The 15625-nt window shown below is 35.3% G+C and overlaps 2 protein-coding genes across 2 annotated transcripts; both read left to right on the top strand.

Annotated features, from left to right (window-relative positions):
- Positions 1 to 493: 493 nt before the first annotated feature.
- On the top strand, positions 494 to 3296 carry LOC125075403 (U-Kazal-Dg21.2-like; the record flags this gene model as incomplete). Its single annotated transcript, XM_047687144.1, has 3 exons — positions 494 to 758; positions 1941 to 2126; positions 3247 to 3296. Coding segments are annotated over 3 exons (501 nt in total), but the record flags the coding sequence as incomplete, so codon positions are not given.
- Positions 3297 to 6116: 2820 nt separating this feature from the next.
- LOC125075402 lies at positions 6117 to 11299 on the top strand. The gene is made up of 4 exons (XM_047687142.1): positions 6117 to 6469; positions 8243 to 8388; positions 9142 to 9285; positions 11217 to 11299. Exons 1-4 carry the CDS (start codon positions 6117 to 6119, stop codon positions 11297 to 11299), a joined length of 726 nt encoding a protein of 241 aa, XP_047543098.1.
- The last annotated feature ends 4326 nt before the right edge of the window (positions 11300 to 15625 follow it).

The raw sequence follows: 15625 nt of genomic DNA, 5'->3' as shown, positions 1-15625 counted from the left end.
GAGAAGCTATAAATTATGTAAACAAACATCTTTTACTAAGTAAACATTTTATACTGCGAGATAATAATAAATTGACCATATTCAATCGACATGAAATATAGACGGTTTATATGAAAGTAACAACCTATTTAATTTAGTCGGATCATATTTTGACGACGCAGAGCCCTATCGTTTGTGTTTTTTGGTACCGGAACGCGTCCGTCGCAGGGATTGTAAACTATCGGGACGCCATTTTGAAATAAACGCGTCATTCGAGTTTCGAATGCGTACGAGTTTGTTTCATTGTTTTGCATATATCGCGGATCTGGTTGTTATTGTTAATTTTACTTATGAATCTGACGAATAATTATTCTTAAATAATATATGTTAATTAATATTTGTTACTTAATAATTTATTAAATCTTAAACAAATTCATTTTTTTTGTTGATCCAAATGTTGTGAACTCCTGAACACTTGTTTCAAATTTATAGCTTCTCATGACGGTTACTTTAATGTGATATATTCCTAACACTAAAAACTTATACAAACAAACTTAAAACAGACGAAATATGGAAGCCAATGATGAACGAGTCGTGGATCAACCGCTTCAATAAACCATTTAACCCTGCGTGGATGGATTACTGCGACCCATATCATTGCAACGATTACCACAAAATAGCGTGCGGGTTAAACAGGAAGTCGATGCGTTTCAAATGGTTCCAAAGCGGATGTCACATTATATTAAACAACATGTGTGCTAACTATCGAGGGAATTTGAGTAAGTATAAATTGTTTTATGCTGTGTAAGGGTAAAGGGTAAGTAAGCAGGTAGGTTCCAGGATCGGGTTGTTCTTTGGGAGGGGGGCGATGGGTGACTTGTCTGTCTTGTCCCATATTGTGGAACGTTGGCTTTGACTGGCTCCTGCGGGCACCGACCCTGCCCGGGATGGAGTTGCTGTGCTACGCGGACGACACCCTCATCACGGCGACGGGGCGGACCTTTCAGGAGGCGGCTCGCCTAGCTGAGTTCGGAGTGTCACTCGATCGAATCGAGATGCTGGGCTTGAGAGTCTCTGTAAGTAAAACAGAGGCCCTCCTATTCCATGGTCCACGCCGAGGTCCCCCTCGTCTACCACCATCCAGGGGACGGTGATTAAGGTGCAGGCCTAGATGAGGTATCTGGGCCTCATCTTGGACGGAAGATGGAACTTCGGGCAGCATTTTGTCCAACTCAGCCCGAAGCTTATCAACTCTGTTGCGGCCTTAGGTCGCCTTCTACCCAACGTGCCGGAAATACCTTGCCGGCGTTTATACGCTGGCGTGGTGCGCTCTATGGCATTGTACGGTGCACCCATTTGGGTGGACTCGCTCACCACTCGTAACAAGGTTCTTCTGCGGAGATCGCAGAGGGTCATAGCGGTAAGAGCGATACGGGGCTACCGTACGGTGTCGTGGACGGCGGCGACCCTTCTTGCGAGCGATCCGCCCTGGGAACTACAGGCGGAAGCGAGTCAGGGCTCTAGCCCAGCGAGCCTTGATTAGAAGGTGGAAGGAGGACCTGGGGTCCCCCTCGGCAGGCCTGGCGACAGTGGAGGCTATCCGTCCCCACTTGAGTCGCTGGGTAGAACGAAGACAAGGCACACTCTCATTCAGGCTGACGCAGGTGCTTACCGGGAACGGCTGCTTCGGTAGGTATCTGCACCGGATAACGAGGCGAGAGATGACACCCTCCTGCCACGAGTGCGGCGCGCCTTCGGACACGGCCCACCAAAACCTGATTGAGTGTTCCTTAGTTTCAATTAAACTAAGGTTTATTTTTTATCAGGAATATATTATAACAGTTATAATTCCGTAGAGTTGATACCTAGATTGACCAATGTCGTGAAGAAAGTACCCGCAACCCTTTATATTCCAAGACAGCTTTGAATAGTATAAATATTTCGAGTTTTTTCTTTTTTAGAATACGACATGGTGGAGACGAGGTTTTGTACGCAATACGTAATGTTTTTACGAAGCGGCTGTCCGTCGCACTGTCCAGATTATTTGGACCCCGTGTGTGGAGTTAGCAGTATTGATAATCACGTTGTCCTGTTTAAAAATGAATGCGCTTTCAAACGTGCAAACTGTCAAAGTGGCATTTTAGAAGGTATGTTTTGAATGTCACTGCTATAACTCTGGTAGATTGAATTCAAAATGGCGACCAAGTTAAGCTAGTTTGTTAGTAGTCATCTTGAATTGAAAAGATAGTGTTTGTTCAACACGTCGGCCATTTTCAACTTTTCAACAGACATGGTAGACTTCTAAAGGAAATTTGATTCTCTTTAAGTTTATTGCTTACGTCCGACCGACGTATAACCGGCTTTAAAAAAAAGAGGTAATCAATTCGGTTGAAATTCATTTTAATGTCTGTTACTTGAAGAACTCCGTCCTTTTAGTATTCTACCCATTTGGTACCATTTAAATTTGAAGCCGGATTTCTTTTGTTATGATATTATTTTCGAATTAAGTGGAAAACATTGGAAACGTATATTAACGAAGTTGTCGAATTCATTATAAATTTTATGTTATTTCTTTGTATATTTGTAAAAAATACATCGGTAAAGAAGGCATATTATTCGATACAAGATTATATAGATGATAAAAAAGCGTGGAGTTAATGCTTGTTGACTTCCAGGCAGGACATATAACTTACATATTTAACTAACATGACTGTATTTTTAGATGCTTAAAAAGAGTAACTACTGAATTTCTTGCCGGTTCTTCTCGGTAGAATCTACATTCCGAACCGGTGGTAGCTTTACTTTAATAGTTTGTCAAATCACGATTCAAAAGTGCTTGTAAAAGACTACTTTAATAAAGTATATTTAGATTCTGATTTATTATTTAAAAATAATTTAGTAATTTTACAAATAATAATTTATAAACTTATTCAATATTTTTTTAATCGTTGTTCGCCTTTACTGCAAAGGACATAAATTTTAGTTCCAATAAAATATTTAAAGTAAAAATTGTAGGATATTTAATAATTATTATTGCTATCCATTGTTGCTCTAAAGTTAATTACAAATTAGATAATTCTAGAAATAAATCTACTTCCAACGTTTTTTCCGCTCAATTCGAAAAATATCGATCTCACATTAAAAACTGTAAGGACCGAAACTATTTTACAGCCTTTTCTAGAACGCCACAGTGCGATTGAAAAGTCCTTCTATTGGTCTATTTAAATAAAGAATATTTTGATTAACAGCAGTTGTTTTTTTTTGCAGAATATGAAAAAATTGACCTGCGCGTATGCAGCTATGTTATTAATATATAAACATTAAAAAAAAACCACATTCTTTCATTATATAAACCCCATCCTATTGCAATTCGGCTTCACTGTAAAATGAACTACGATTATAAGAATGATTTATTAATAGCGACAAATGCCACGCCCCCTTATCTGGCTGGTCTGACCTTTCTTTTAGTAAAATCGTTCTTTTCTTGTAATAGATAGGCAGACCGACAAATAGGCCACCTGATGTTAAGTGGTCACCACCGCTCATAGACATCGGCGCTGTTAGAAATATTAAAAACTAAGATTGAAATTATTAAATTGGAAATTTAAAGTGCCAAATATACTACAGAATGTCTTACAACGTTCACAGTTTTTCAGTCGTTAGACAATACAAACCGCTATGTTCCTGCGTTTTAAATCTGTAATATCTTCGAAAATATTCATTGAAATTACACGCTGTAAAGGGCCGTATTGATCTATATTAAATGCACAATGTATTTACGGTACTTAATTTTATAAGGATTAATTCTGTATTGCGTAAAATCGCTTCGAAAATAAGCCATTATTTCTCGTAAAAAGTAAAGGATAATAAATGGTTATCGTGGGCTATCCTTAAGAGATAGACATATTATAGGTGTACAATACTGTAGTACATTATTTTATTCTATCTCGTACGGTTCAGCCAGCGTTTGCAATGTAAGCGCAAAGATGTGTTTATTTACGACATCACTTCAGAAATCTCTAAAATTATCAGTGTTTCTCTACTATATTATGCATGTATTATATATAAACCTTCCTCTTGAATCAATCTATCTATTAAAAAAATCGCATCGAAATCCGTTGTGTAATTTTAAAGATCTAAGCATATACAGGGACAGACAGCGGTAAGAGACTTTGTTTTATACTGTGTAATGATATTCAGTAACGCTAAAAAACACACATAGCACGCGCAATGCCCAATCGACGTCGTCAATTTGCCTCGTTTGTTCGTTGCATTTGGTTGATAGAAGGACTTCGTACAAGCCCATTTGGGTAAGTACCACCTGCTCATGAAATATTAATGACTGTTGGATATGTGATGAAACGGCTGGGTCAACATCACTCTTTTTTAATGATTTTCCATATTCCTAGCAGTTGTGTTCCGGTTTGGAGAAGGATGAGTCAGCTGATGTAACTACTAGCACAAGCTGGGCCGTCTTAAGGCACAGCGCAGTGGTGTAAAAAACCTATGCGCCTCCTTGCAGAAATGGTTAAGTCCTGGAGTATCGGCGAAGCACCTTAGAAACTCCTTAAAAATCTTTTTTGGGCTCCCCATATCCTCTTTCCAGAGGAGGGGAGATTGCCAGAAAAATAGTTGCACTCGGTCACTTGTTATCTTTAAGACGAGGCTGAGTACAAAGGACATACATCTTCATCATGGCTAATATTTCTGACAGCACCAATACCTATGGACATTGAACAACATCAGTTAGCCCATTTACTAGTCTGCCTAGTTATTAATGGAAAAAAAACTTTTTCCGCTATGGATTCAACCTTCAATTAATTGAAACCGAAAATTTATAGGTATATTCGTACCGATTAATTTAAAAGTTATTTTATAATGCTTGAATGGTTTTAATCTTATGCAAGGTTTCTAAAACTTGCGAATAGTTTTTCTTAATATTGGATTTGACATGGAATTCACGATCATTATTTTACTTTTTGGTACGTTATTTTATTTAAACTTATATCATAAATTATACTTAATAAGTTTTATAAATTAGCAGCCTGTAAATTTCCCCACTGCTGGGATAAGGCCTCCTATACACATATGGCAGAATTTCGTTGAAATTAGACACATGCAGGCTTCCTCACGATGTTTTCCTCCACCGCCGAGCACGAGATGATTTATAAACACAAATTAAGGTGCGAATTTGAACCCGAAATCATCACGCGTTCTAACAAATGGGCCATCTCGGCTCAGTGGTTAGAACGCGTGCACCCAAAATCGAATAGTCCAAACCCCGAGCTATTACTGAGAATTTTTCTTTGACTTGGGTTTTAACGTAAGACCTCTGGATCTGCGGCGTTATGTCTTTGAATATACTAAACCAAAGAGGCAATCAATATAAATACTATAGTCAATTTACGTTTTGTAATGTCAATAATATAGACAATTAGTAAGTATAAGATCTTCAATAATTCATTATAATCTATACAAGGTGTCTCGGTGTCTCGAGGGCGAGTGTTATTTTTGAAGAATCGTAAATATTTCAATTTGGCCGAATTAAACGTAAAACTTGTGGTAGTAGAGATTTCAGACATTACAGATTATATTGGATTCCTTAATATTTACTAAAATCTCAAGAACTAGAACATCTAGCCGTCCTCCTAGTCCGCCATGACAATTTTTCATTCATTCATATCAAACAGATACACGTTTTATAGAAAGTCTCGCTCGAATTGTATTACCCCTACATATGTGGTACACAACACTGCAAAGTGAAACGCCATATCCACTAATAAACCAGCCGTACACCCTTCGTCTCCTCTGGGGACGTCAAGGAATCACTTGCGCATACAAGCGTGACCTTTCAACAATATACCTTTCTTATATGACATATATTTACGTACACAGATTACAATAAAATACGAAATAAAAATTTAAATATTCTAGTTCTATTAATACAAGAAACCAGCTTTAAAATAACAACAACAACGTTGAAACCGAAAGAGAGAATAAACATCTTGAGACAGAAAATAAACGAAGAAATTCTTAATAAAAGATCAAAAGATTTGTATCCTGACAACGTCAAAGGCACGATACTCGAAGATTATGAATATGTCCAAAGCGATAAAACGTTGCCGATCACACCAGTCATGGATTTCGATCCGAAGAAATTCAACGACCAATTTAAATTACGACCGATTAAAGGTAAAACGTCTCCTGTCAAAGATGACACGTACAAAAATACCGCGAAAAAACCAGTCGCCACAGGTAACGCACTGCGGTTGAAGTCGAATAGATCAATGACACATCTTCGTAAAGAAAAACGGGTCCGTTTAAAAAAGCCCTTGGATATTTTCTACAGACGCGTTTATAATACAGAAATGTTGCAAGACAGGATTGAATGGGTGCACTGTCAGGATATGATCACTCCAATACTGTCTGGTTTGAGGGTTAATATCAGTAATCCAAAAAGGCTTTTTTCAAAAGATCCCATTGTGTTAAGGTACAAAATATTTTTTCAATAATACTACTTAACACTTTATTACAAATATTTATCGAAAGATGCTAAATCTTTTTTATAGTTTTAAAAGGACTTATGTATTTGTATCTATGTACATCTATTACGTAGATATATATATACATAAAACAGCCTTTAAATTTTCCACTGCTGGTGCAAGGCCTCCTCTTCTTTTGAGGAGTACCACCACACTGCTCTAATGCGGGTTGGTGGATGCACATCTATTATTATATTATAAATGCTAGTTACTCTGTGTGTCTGTCTATCTGTTAATGTATCACGGCCAAATGAATCGAATTTGATGTAATTTGGTGTGCAAGTTTGAACTCCGAGAAAAGATATAGTCGTCGTATGCCGAATAGCTGACAAACAACCCCTTAAACGCAAGGAAAGCCGCGGGTGACAACTTAAGTTTATATATTCTGGGTGGTAGGGCTTTGTGCAAACCCGTCTCTGTAGGTACCACCCACTCATCAGATATTCTTTCTTTCAGTATGAAAGGTGAATGAGCCAGTGTAACTCCAGGCACAAGAGACATCATATCTTAGTTCCCAGGGTTGGTGGCGCATTGGCGATATAAGGAATGGTTAACATTTCTTACAGCGCCATTGTCTATGGGTGACCACTCAGGTGGCCCATATGCTCGTCCGCCAACCTATACTATAAAAAAAACCTTTTGTCGGTAATTTTCATGGTTTGTATAGATGTAGTGAATAATCCTTTCCTTTCGTATTTTCTCGGAAATGTTCGTTTTTGTCTTACTACTTCACTCGCACTCAGTACCCATTGCAAGAGGAAGTATCTATATAGAGTAGTTAATACCACAGAAATATTTTGTTGATATTTATGTTAGATTTTGTGATAAACTTCATGGACTCGTGTACTAATGCAGGCCACCTATATTTTGATATACTTTTTACATTTTACTCTTGTCTGTCATTTTTGTAAATAATAAACATTGATTTTATTCGATCCACATTAACAAATCATATTTATTTATATTAATTTCTCTGCTGGTATTTTTTGTTTTATGTTGAGGTGTCTTTTTTGTTATGTCATAGTATTTATAATTAATTACAAAAATTTATTGTTATAAAAAGATCTGCAAAATCCTACTGTAGTTTTGACTTATAGTTAGACTTTTGGGGTTCCAATCCTTATAGAATCATTAGATCATCTCAACCGGAATTTGGTTTTTATCAGTGCGTTTTATTGAAATAAAACGTCCTCGGTAACTAGTTATATTTTTGTTTACCTAACGAATTCTTTATATTATAGAATCGTGGTGGTTTTAACATCTCATTGTAATATACGTCAAACGGGCAGTTTGACATTTGACATTGATAAATAAAGTATGCGATTTATTTGATACCTAAACGTAATTTAATAATACAGTAATTCATAGACACATCGGCACCATTCGGGTGTTATCGTTGTTCCGAGTTTTGCCGATAGGAAAGGATTACTCACTACATCTATACATAATAGCTGCTCCCAAGCCCCAACCATCTCAAGATCGTCAACAGCACAGAGCAAAACCAGAATCTTTTATTATCATTCTCAGATAAAAAAGGCTGATGAAATGCTTGGAACATTAAAGTGAAGCCACACAAGCGAATAGAACAAAAAAGTGTTGCCATCTTTAATATTATTTATGTATAAACATGCAAAGTGTCGCGTCGTATACAGCAATACCATTGCAATTATAGTGTTATTCTTTCTTCACTATTTACGTATCATGGAATGTCATTTTTTTAGATTTATTCAACTATTAAACGTAAACACGTCGACGTACAGCCGAGACGATATATATTCGATATTATATCAAATCAGTAATCTACAACTGAGACTGTTTCAATGGGACCTCGTACCTCTAAATATTCTATTAAATGTTATTATAAAAGGTAAGAAATGAAAATTATCGTTTTTTGGAAGGAAGTGCTTTAACGCAGCTTACAGTAGAGTGAACTGGCATATATCGTCACCTAAGGATAAAACCGTTACGCCCCCTCCAGGTGACTTTTCTCTTTCTCTATCTCTCTGTCTCTTTCCTTTGTATACGGATTTATTTCCAATTATTTAATTATTTTTTTTTTTGCTTTAAACCACGCGGGATTTTTAATAACATTTTGATTTAATTTAGTTATTCTCAAACTTTATTACTTTATTTGATTGTGTCTGTTGTATGTCAAGCATTTCGTTCGAAATGGGTGTCCCAAACAGGTCTGATTTTAATTTTTAATAAAATAGTTAACTGGTTGGTCACATGTAGATATCTCTTGGTATGGTAAAGAATCGCCATTACTCTGAGACATTGGTAACAAATATCAACCATTCCTTAGATCGGGAAACCTTCAGGACTAAAATGGAGTTTCCTTTTTGGTTGTCCTACACTGGCTTGCTGACCTTCAATTCGGAATAGAATAATCCTAACTATTGCTGTTTAGTGGTAGAAGGTAGAACGTGTTGAGTGGGAGTTACCTAACTAGACGAGATGTTATGTCCCTTGTGTGTGTAGCTATACTGGCTCACTCATCGTTCAACCGCAACACTAATCAAAGATGAGAAATTATTTTCAATCGCTTTGTAATTAGTTTGACAAAAATACCTAACATTTAAGCGCAAGAAACGATCAAGCAATATTTCTTAATTTCCAGAGAGAAAACACACGTTCGGCAACTTAAAACATGGTATCCGGGATTTGTTCAACAATTGGCGTTTGGACATAAGTAACACGACCAGCTTGTTGAGGCAGGCGCGGATTTTCCGACCGCCCTGCGTCACAGTCTCCACTTTCGATGGTATTTTTTTTTATTATCAGTGTTCAGACATATGCAGGTTTCCTCACGATGTGTTCACCGCTGAGAACGAGATGAATTATAAACAGAAATGAAGCACATGTAGTGGTGCTTGCCAGGGTTTGAACCCGAAATCATCGGTTAAGATGCACGCGTTCTAGCCACTGGGCCATCTCCGCTCTTATACTTATAAAGCTACTATATTGTGCTTGTATTATACATATAAACCTTCCTCTTGAATCACTCTATCTATTAAAAAAACCGCATCAAAATCCGTTGTGTAATGTCAAAGTCAAATTCAAAAATCTTTATTCAATATAGAAGTGTTTACACTTGCTTATTGATTGTCAAAAATCTACCACCGGTAATTTTAAAGATCTAAGCATACATAGGGATAGACAGCGGTAAGCGACTTCGTTTTATACTATGTAAAGATGATGATATAATCAAATCAACATATTCTTTATAAGATTTTAAATTAACATGGTTATTTTTATTACTAACTGTTAGTAACATATTCCTTATTCAAGAAAGCTCATAAAAGAACTTTTGAGTCGTCATGTTAAGTATCGAATTGAACTGCAAGCCACCGGTTCGGAAAGTAGATTCGCCGAGAAGAACCGGCGAGACACTCAGTAGTTACTCTTTTCCACCATTTTGATTCCAGAGTACGTCAGTAAAGTGCAGTATTTTTTATATCCTGCTTAGAAGTCAATAAATACTAAGTCCACGCTTTCTTATTTTTAATATAATCTTGTATTGAGTAATATGCCTTATTCGATTATCGATGAGTTTTTGACATGAGCCTATTTTACGCTCTGTAGTCTCAAGTATCTCAATTCAAACTCTGAAATAATTTTCTACAAGCTTAATTGAAGCAAAGAAAAAAATTACATGTTCCATGTTATTTGCTATCCTCTGTACATGATAGCTTGATCTTTTTGACAGATGTAAATTTTTCCGATCGACATAACTTTGCAATGACGAACATTTTATCTTCTTAATTTAATAATTGTAAAAATATTCAAAAAAATACATATAATACAAAAGTTTCTAAAGATTCGAGCGTTATCCGAAAATTTCAAGACTTTTTCTATTATATATTATTGCTTCGAAGCAAAATTTAAATAGAAACACTGAAAATAATAGACGCTTGTACAATGTTACATCGATCGGACGGTAGCGACGCGAATGACAGGCGGTAACTGCTACAAATATCGATTACAAAAATCCTTATTAAAGATCATTGTTAAGTTATTGTTACCAACGGGAGTCTTTTTGGTTGGGGTCTCTTTAGCTGGTATAACTCTTTTTAGAAAAATTCTAATTTCAATTACGCATTCCATCGTTCCATCGACTGTTATATATGTTATATTTTCTGTTTCTCATCACTCGCCCGTCTGTCACAAAGATCAAGCTAACTTGAACAGGGTATAATAGCTCTGTATAGTATAACGGTATTTATTTACATTAAAATTCTACTTAACTACTTCAATTTCAATAAAAACGTCAGTTTTTTACGAATCCATAATGAAAACTATAGATTAAAATTACGACCAATGATTCCATAACACTTAAAGACGCAGTTTTTTCTTTTTTTTATGGCATATGTTGGCGAACGATCATATGGGCCACCTGATGATAAGTTGTCACGACCGCCCATAGACAATGGCGCTGTAAGAAATATTAACCATTCCTTACATCGCCAATGCGCCACCAACCTTGGGAACCAAGATGTTACGTCCCTTGTGACTGTAGTTAAACTGGCTCACTCACCCTTCAAACCGGAACACAACGATACTGAGTACTGTTGTTTGGCGGTAGAATATCTGATGAGGGGATGATACCTACCCAGCCCTACCACCAAGTAACTATTATTATTCTTATTTAAATTAAACTACTCAAATATATTGTTATCAAACTATTTTTTTTAGGATCAACAAAGTCCCCCAAAGTTACAAAATACAAGAAGAACGGTAAAGAGACGACGCGCTGTGATGACGACGATGATTGTTAAGATTAAACTAAAAATCTCTGTTAAGTTACGAGTTACGTCACACACGCGACTTCGAACCTTCCGTAACCTGTTTTTAGGGTCACTTTTGAGTAACGCCTCTTAGGCAATATTCTTCTATCACTATATAACGGGAAACGTTGAATAACTTGACATTACGACTAAATCAAAACATGGTCCTTTGGTGCCGGATATTCTTTATCTAAGGCTATTTCCTTGTAAACATATAATGGGTTGCTAAGCTATTAGTAAGTAAGTAAAACATCTATTTTCTATAATCCTTAAATGTTAATTTTGGTCCGTCTCTGTGTATATAAACCACTGAAGTATGATTTTATTGTTTAACTTAATGGCTGTATTCTGTGAGATAAATACAATGGTAATATCACTAAGCTTTGTTATACTATGATAATTACATTATTTGAGAAGAAACGCATCAAATTAAACCACCTTTTATTTAAATATTTCACGAATGAGATACGAAGTGACTTCTTACAGAATTTCTCATCACGTTATGGTACCTACGTATCAGTTTTTTTTTTATTTACAATAAAGTCAACATCCGCGTTTTAAGAAGAACTAACCATTCGTTATACTGAGAAACCTCGGATGTTGTCCCTTGTACCAGTGGTTACACTGGCTCACTCACACTTCCAAACAGAACATTACGACGCTAAGTATTGCTGTTTGGCAGTAGAATTTGTGATATGGTAGTTACTACCTCAACTAAACCCTTACTAAGCTTGTATACAGCCCTACCATCGAGTAAATGTATATTTAACACCAAAAACCTTAAACTGCGTATAATAATTTGTACTTAAATTAATAATGTCATGTCAATTCGCTGTCAAATTATATTTATTTGGCATTTATCCTCTTGTGGTTGGAATGGACTATACGAAACGATATCATTCCCACTGTCCCAGGACTTGTGTTACTTAACCTTTGCCACATTAACAGGGGAATTTAAAAAAAAAGCAATATTAAGAAAAAAATCTGTTTATTATAACCAGCACACCTTAACAGCTTTGCAAGAACAGAATTTAGACTAGTTTTATAAAAAAAAAAAAAAAAACATTTTCCTATACCGATTAATGACGCGTCTATGACGTTAACATAAAATAACTTTCAATAAACCAATATACAACATATATATATATATATATATATAGATATACTAATGGCGACAATATTTTCAAATTTATTATATAAATTCAAATAACCAATAATCACATGCATTCGAAAACAAGAAACGTTCCATTTTCAAAAGTTCATGACACCTCTTTAGCCAATGACTGTGATTTTACAAGGTCACTTTTCGAAAGACCGTTACGAGATGCAAGATATGCTCGTAAGGGAGAGAGAAAGAGAGAGCGAATGAGTAGAACCGATCGATGCAGACGATCGCAGTCCAGGCCAAAGAATTTCCATAATTATTTTAAAAACAAAACGGTACAACACCTTATCCAGTTATAAAAATGCCCTTTCCATAACAGTAGCGACATATATGCACAAAATTATTTTATAGACTTAATCACGTGATCGAACTTTGCCCTTGAACTAACCTTGACCTTTAGACGACCTTGAAACAATGTCACACAGAACAGTAGTGCTTAAGTGCGTATTTCCGATGTGGTATTGAACAATCAACAGGTCGTAAGCAACAATTGCTTACTTACCGGGAATCCATGAGTTTTATTTTCAACTTATGCTTTTTAGTGCAAAAGTGAACGTGAGTTCGCCATTGTTTTATCAACACAACAAGTCTATAATATAATATCTGTCATTACATATACATTTCAAACGTGATCAACTTTAAAACATCAGTTAATAATCATTTAAAGATTAAACAATCACAAGATATAACACGTACATCATTTATATGGGTGTGCTTTGTATTGCTTAACTGACAGATTTTATAAGAAACAGTGACATAACCTCAAAGACAATCAAACTGTATTCGAATAAAGATTACAACAGTAATTAAACCCCCGTATTTATTAAACATCATTACAACAATAGCGAAAAAAAAAAACAAATTACACCTAAGCGAATAATGAATTACAATGAAATTATTAAAATTAATAAAAAATAGTTATTTAATAAAAAAAAAAAATTAAAATATGGCAACACCCATAATTGCACCATAGATAAAAAAATGACACTCTAGAGATCATGATAAATTCAACAAAAAATATATATTTACATTAAAAAAAAAAAAGCATAACTTATCAATAATGAAATCTTAACCGATAGAGATAACATCAAAACATTTCGTGACGTTAATTAAGGAATACGATCGTTGTATGACGTATCCTGATGGCAGGAGTTACAGTAAACAAACCTAAGACTGACGTATTCAATAAGAACTGCTAATAGCTCTGCTATATTATGCACTACAAACAATTCTTGACGAATTTATCTCAATTTAATTTTACTTCCAAAGTTCCGATAACAATATCCGAGCTGAGATGGCCCAGAGCTTAGAACGCGTGCATCTTAACCGATGATTTCAGGATCAAACCCAGGCAAGCGTTTGTAATTCATCTCGCGCTCGGCGGCGAAGGAAAACATCGTGAGGAAGCTTGGTAGAATATGCTTCAAACCTTCTCCTCAAAGGGAGAGGAGGCCTTAGCCCAACAGTGGGAAGCTTAAATGCTGCTAATGATAACAATTTCACCGTCAACAATAGTCAACACAGATAATTTAGATCTCGATCAATGACGTCACGTCAATTCAAGGTCAAACTTGTTCACTTCTTACACCTCCTGCCATTGGAAGCGACATATACATTGCTTTAACTAATCCATAGATTATACAAAACAAACCTAAATTATCTTAAGTCAGATTGGAGTTTAAACAAAAATAAACTTTACGAATATAATCGAACTTTTTACACACAACGAAAATTTTATTCTTATTCCATGAAGTTAAGTTTTTTTTTATTACATAAATCACTTTTGACGGTCCATTTTTTTATACGAAGAACGATTTCCGTAACGCTTGTCTATGCTTCGTTCAATAAAAAACTCGATTAGTTTTTGATATGTATAAATTTAATTCACACGCAAAACTTTATATTATAAAAATTCTAATACTTATCGTACAATTTTGTTAAAATTTTAAATTCAACGAAAGAAACTTGGACAACGTGATAATTATAAAAAAAAAAATACTCTACCAACTCACACCAGACATTTCTTTACTTACTGTGAAGGTTTTTTATATATAATAGGAGGGTTTTGATTGGTATTTGCAACCTGATGGTAAGTACTCACCATCTATCGGACAACACAATACTAAACATTACATAAATCACCAGTGCGGTACCAACCTTGGAAACTAAGATACCATTCCGGTGTAGCTGTAGTAACACTGGTTAACTCACTAAAATCAAAAAACAACAATACTTGACAGTGCTATTTGCCAGTGGAATAAGTGACGTCAGCAAACCTTGAACGGTCTTGAACAGAGCCCTACGACCTCCTAGTCACAGCACTTTATAAACATTAATTTTATTTCTTAAAGTTTCAATGGTTTGTTTTATACAAAACTGACGCTTAAACATTACCTATATTGTGGTGTAAGTGAAAGTAAAGACGTTATCTATCTATCTATCTTTCTTTGTTTAAAGCATACAATTATATGTGCTCGTGTGAGTTGGCAGCGAAAATATATAATTCCAACGATACGCGTATGAGTCGACTTTGTTGACTCGAAGTCTCCATCGAAATGTATGAAATTAAAATTGCTTAAATAGCCAGCATGGCGCCACTGTACCTACTCGACATTTATAGCCTTTAAAATAGCGCTTTTAGATAGCAATTGTCTAACTCTCTAATACTGTTCGCCTTTAGTGATAAGGCATTGCTTTAAATTCCCTTTCGCTCCAGCGCCATTTTAATTTCATACATTTTGAGGAACACTTTTTACACACGAAGATCTCTCACCTACCCCATACGTCATACGGGCAAACAACAAACAAATGTAAAGCAGCATGATTTTTATCGCGAATACCGAATTAAACAAAAAAAAAAGCAAAACTAAATAGGAACTTAACATTTTTTGGAAAATATTCAATAATAACAATTTTAAGCCACGTTTTTGTCAAGAAATAAAGATTCACATACAAAAATACCGTTAAAATTTGGTAATAATAACGTCCCATGGACATATATTCAGCCGAATCGTTTTCAATTAATAATAATATATAATATATATACATACTTTAATATGAATTAAAAATAGCACCTCATTGAAATTAAATTAAGCATTAATTAATCAAATGAATCAAAATCAACGAAAATGCATCGATCATTTAAACTGTAA

Source organism: Vanessa atalanta, chromosome 30, assembly GCF_905147765.1.
Source record: "Vanessa atalanta chromosome 30, ilVanAtal1.2, whole genome shotgun sequence".
Lineage (NCBI taxonomy): Eukaryota > Metazoa > Arthropoda > Insecta > Lepidoptera > Nymphalidae > Vanessa > Vanessa atalanta.
This window is presented reverse-complemented; position numbering and strand designations above follow the sequence as displayed.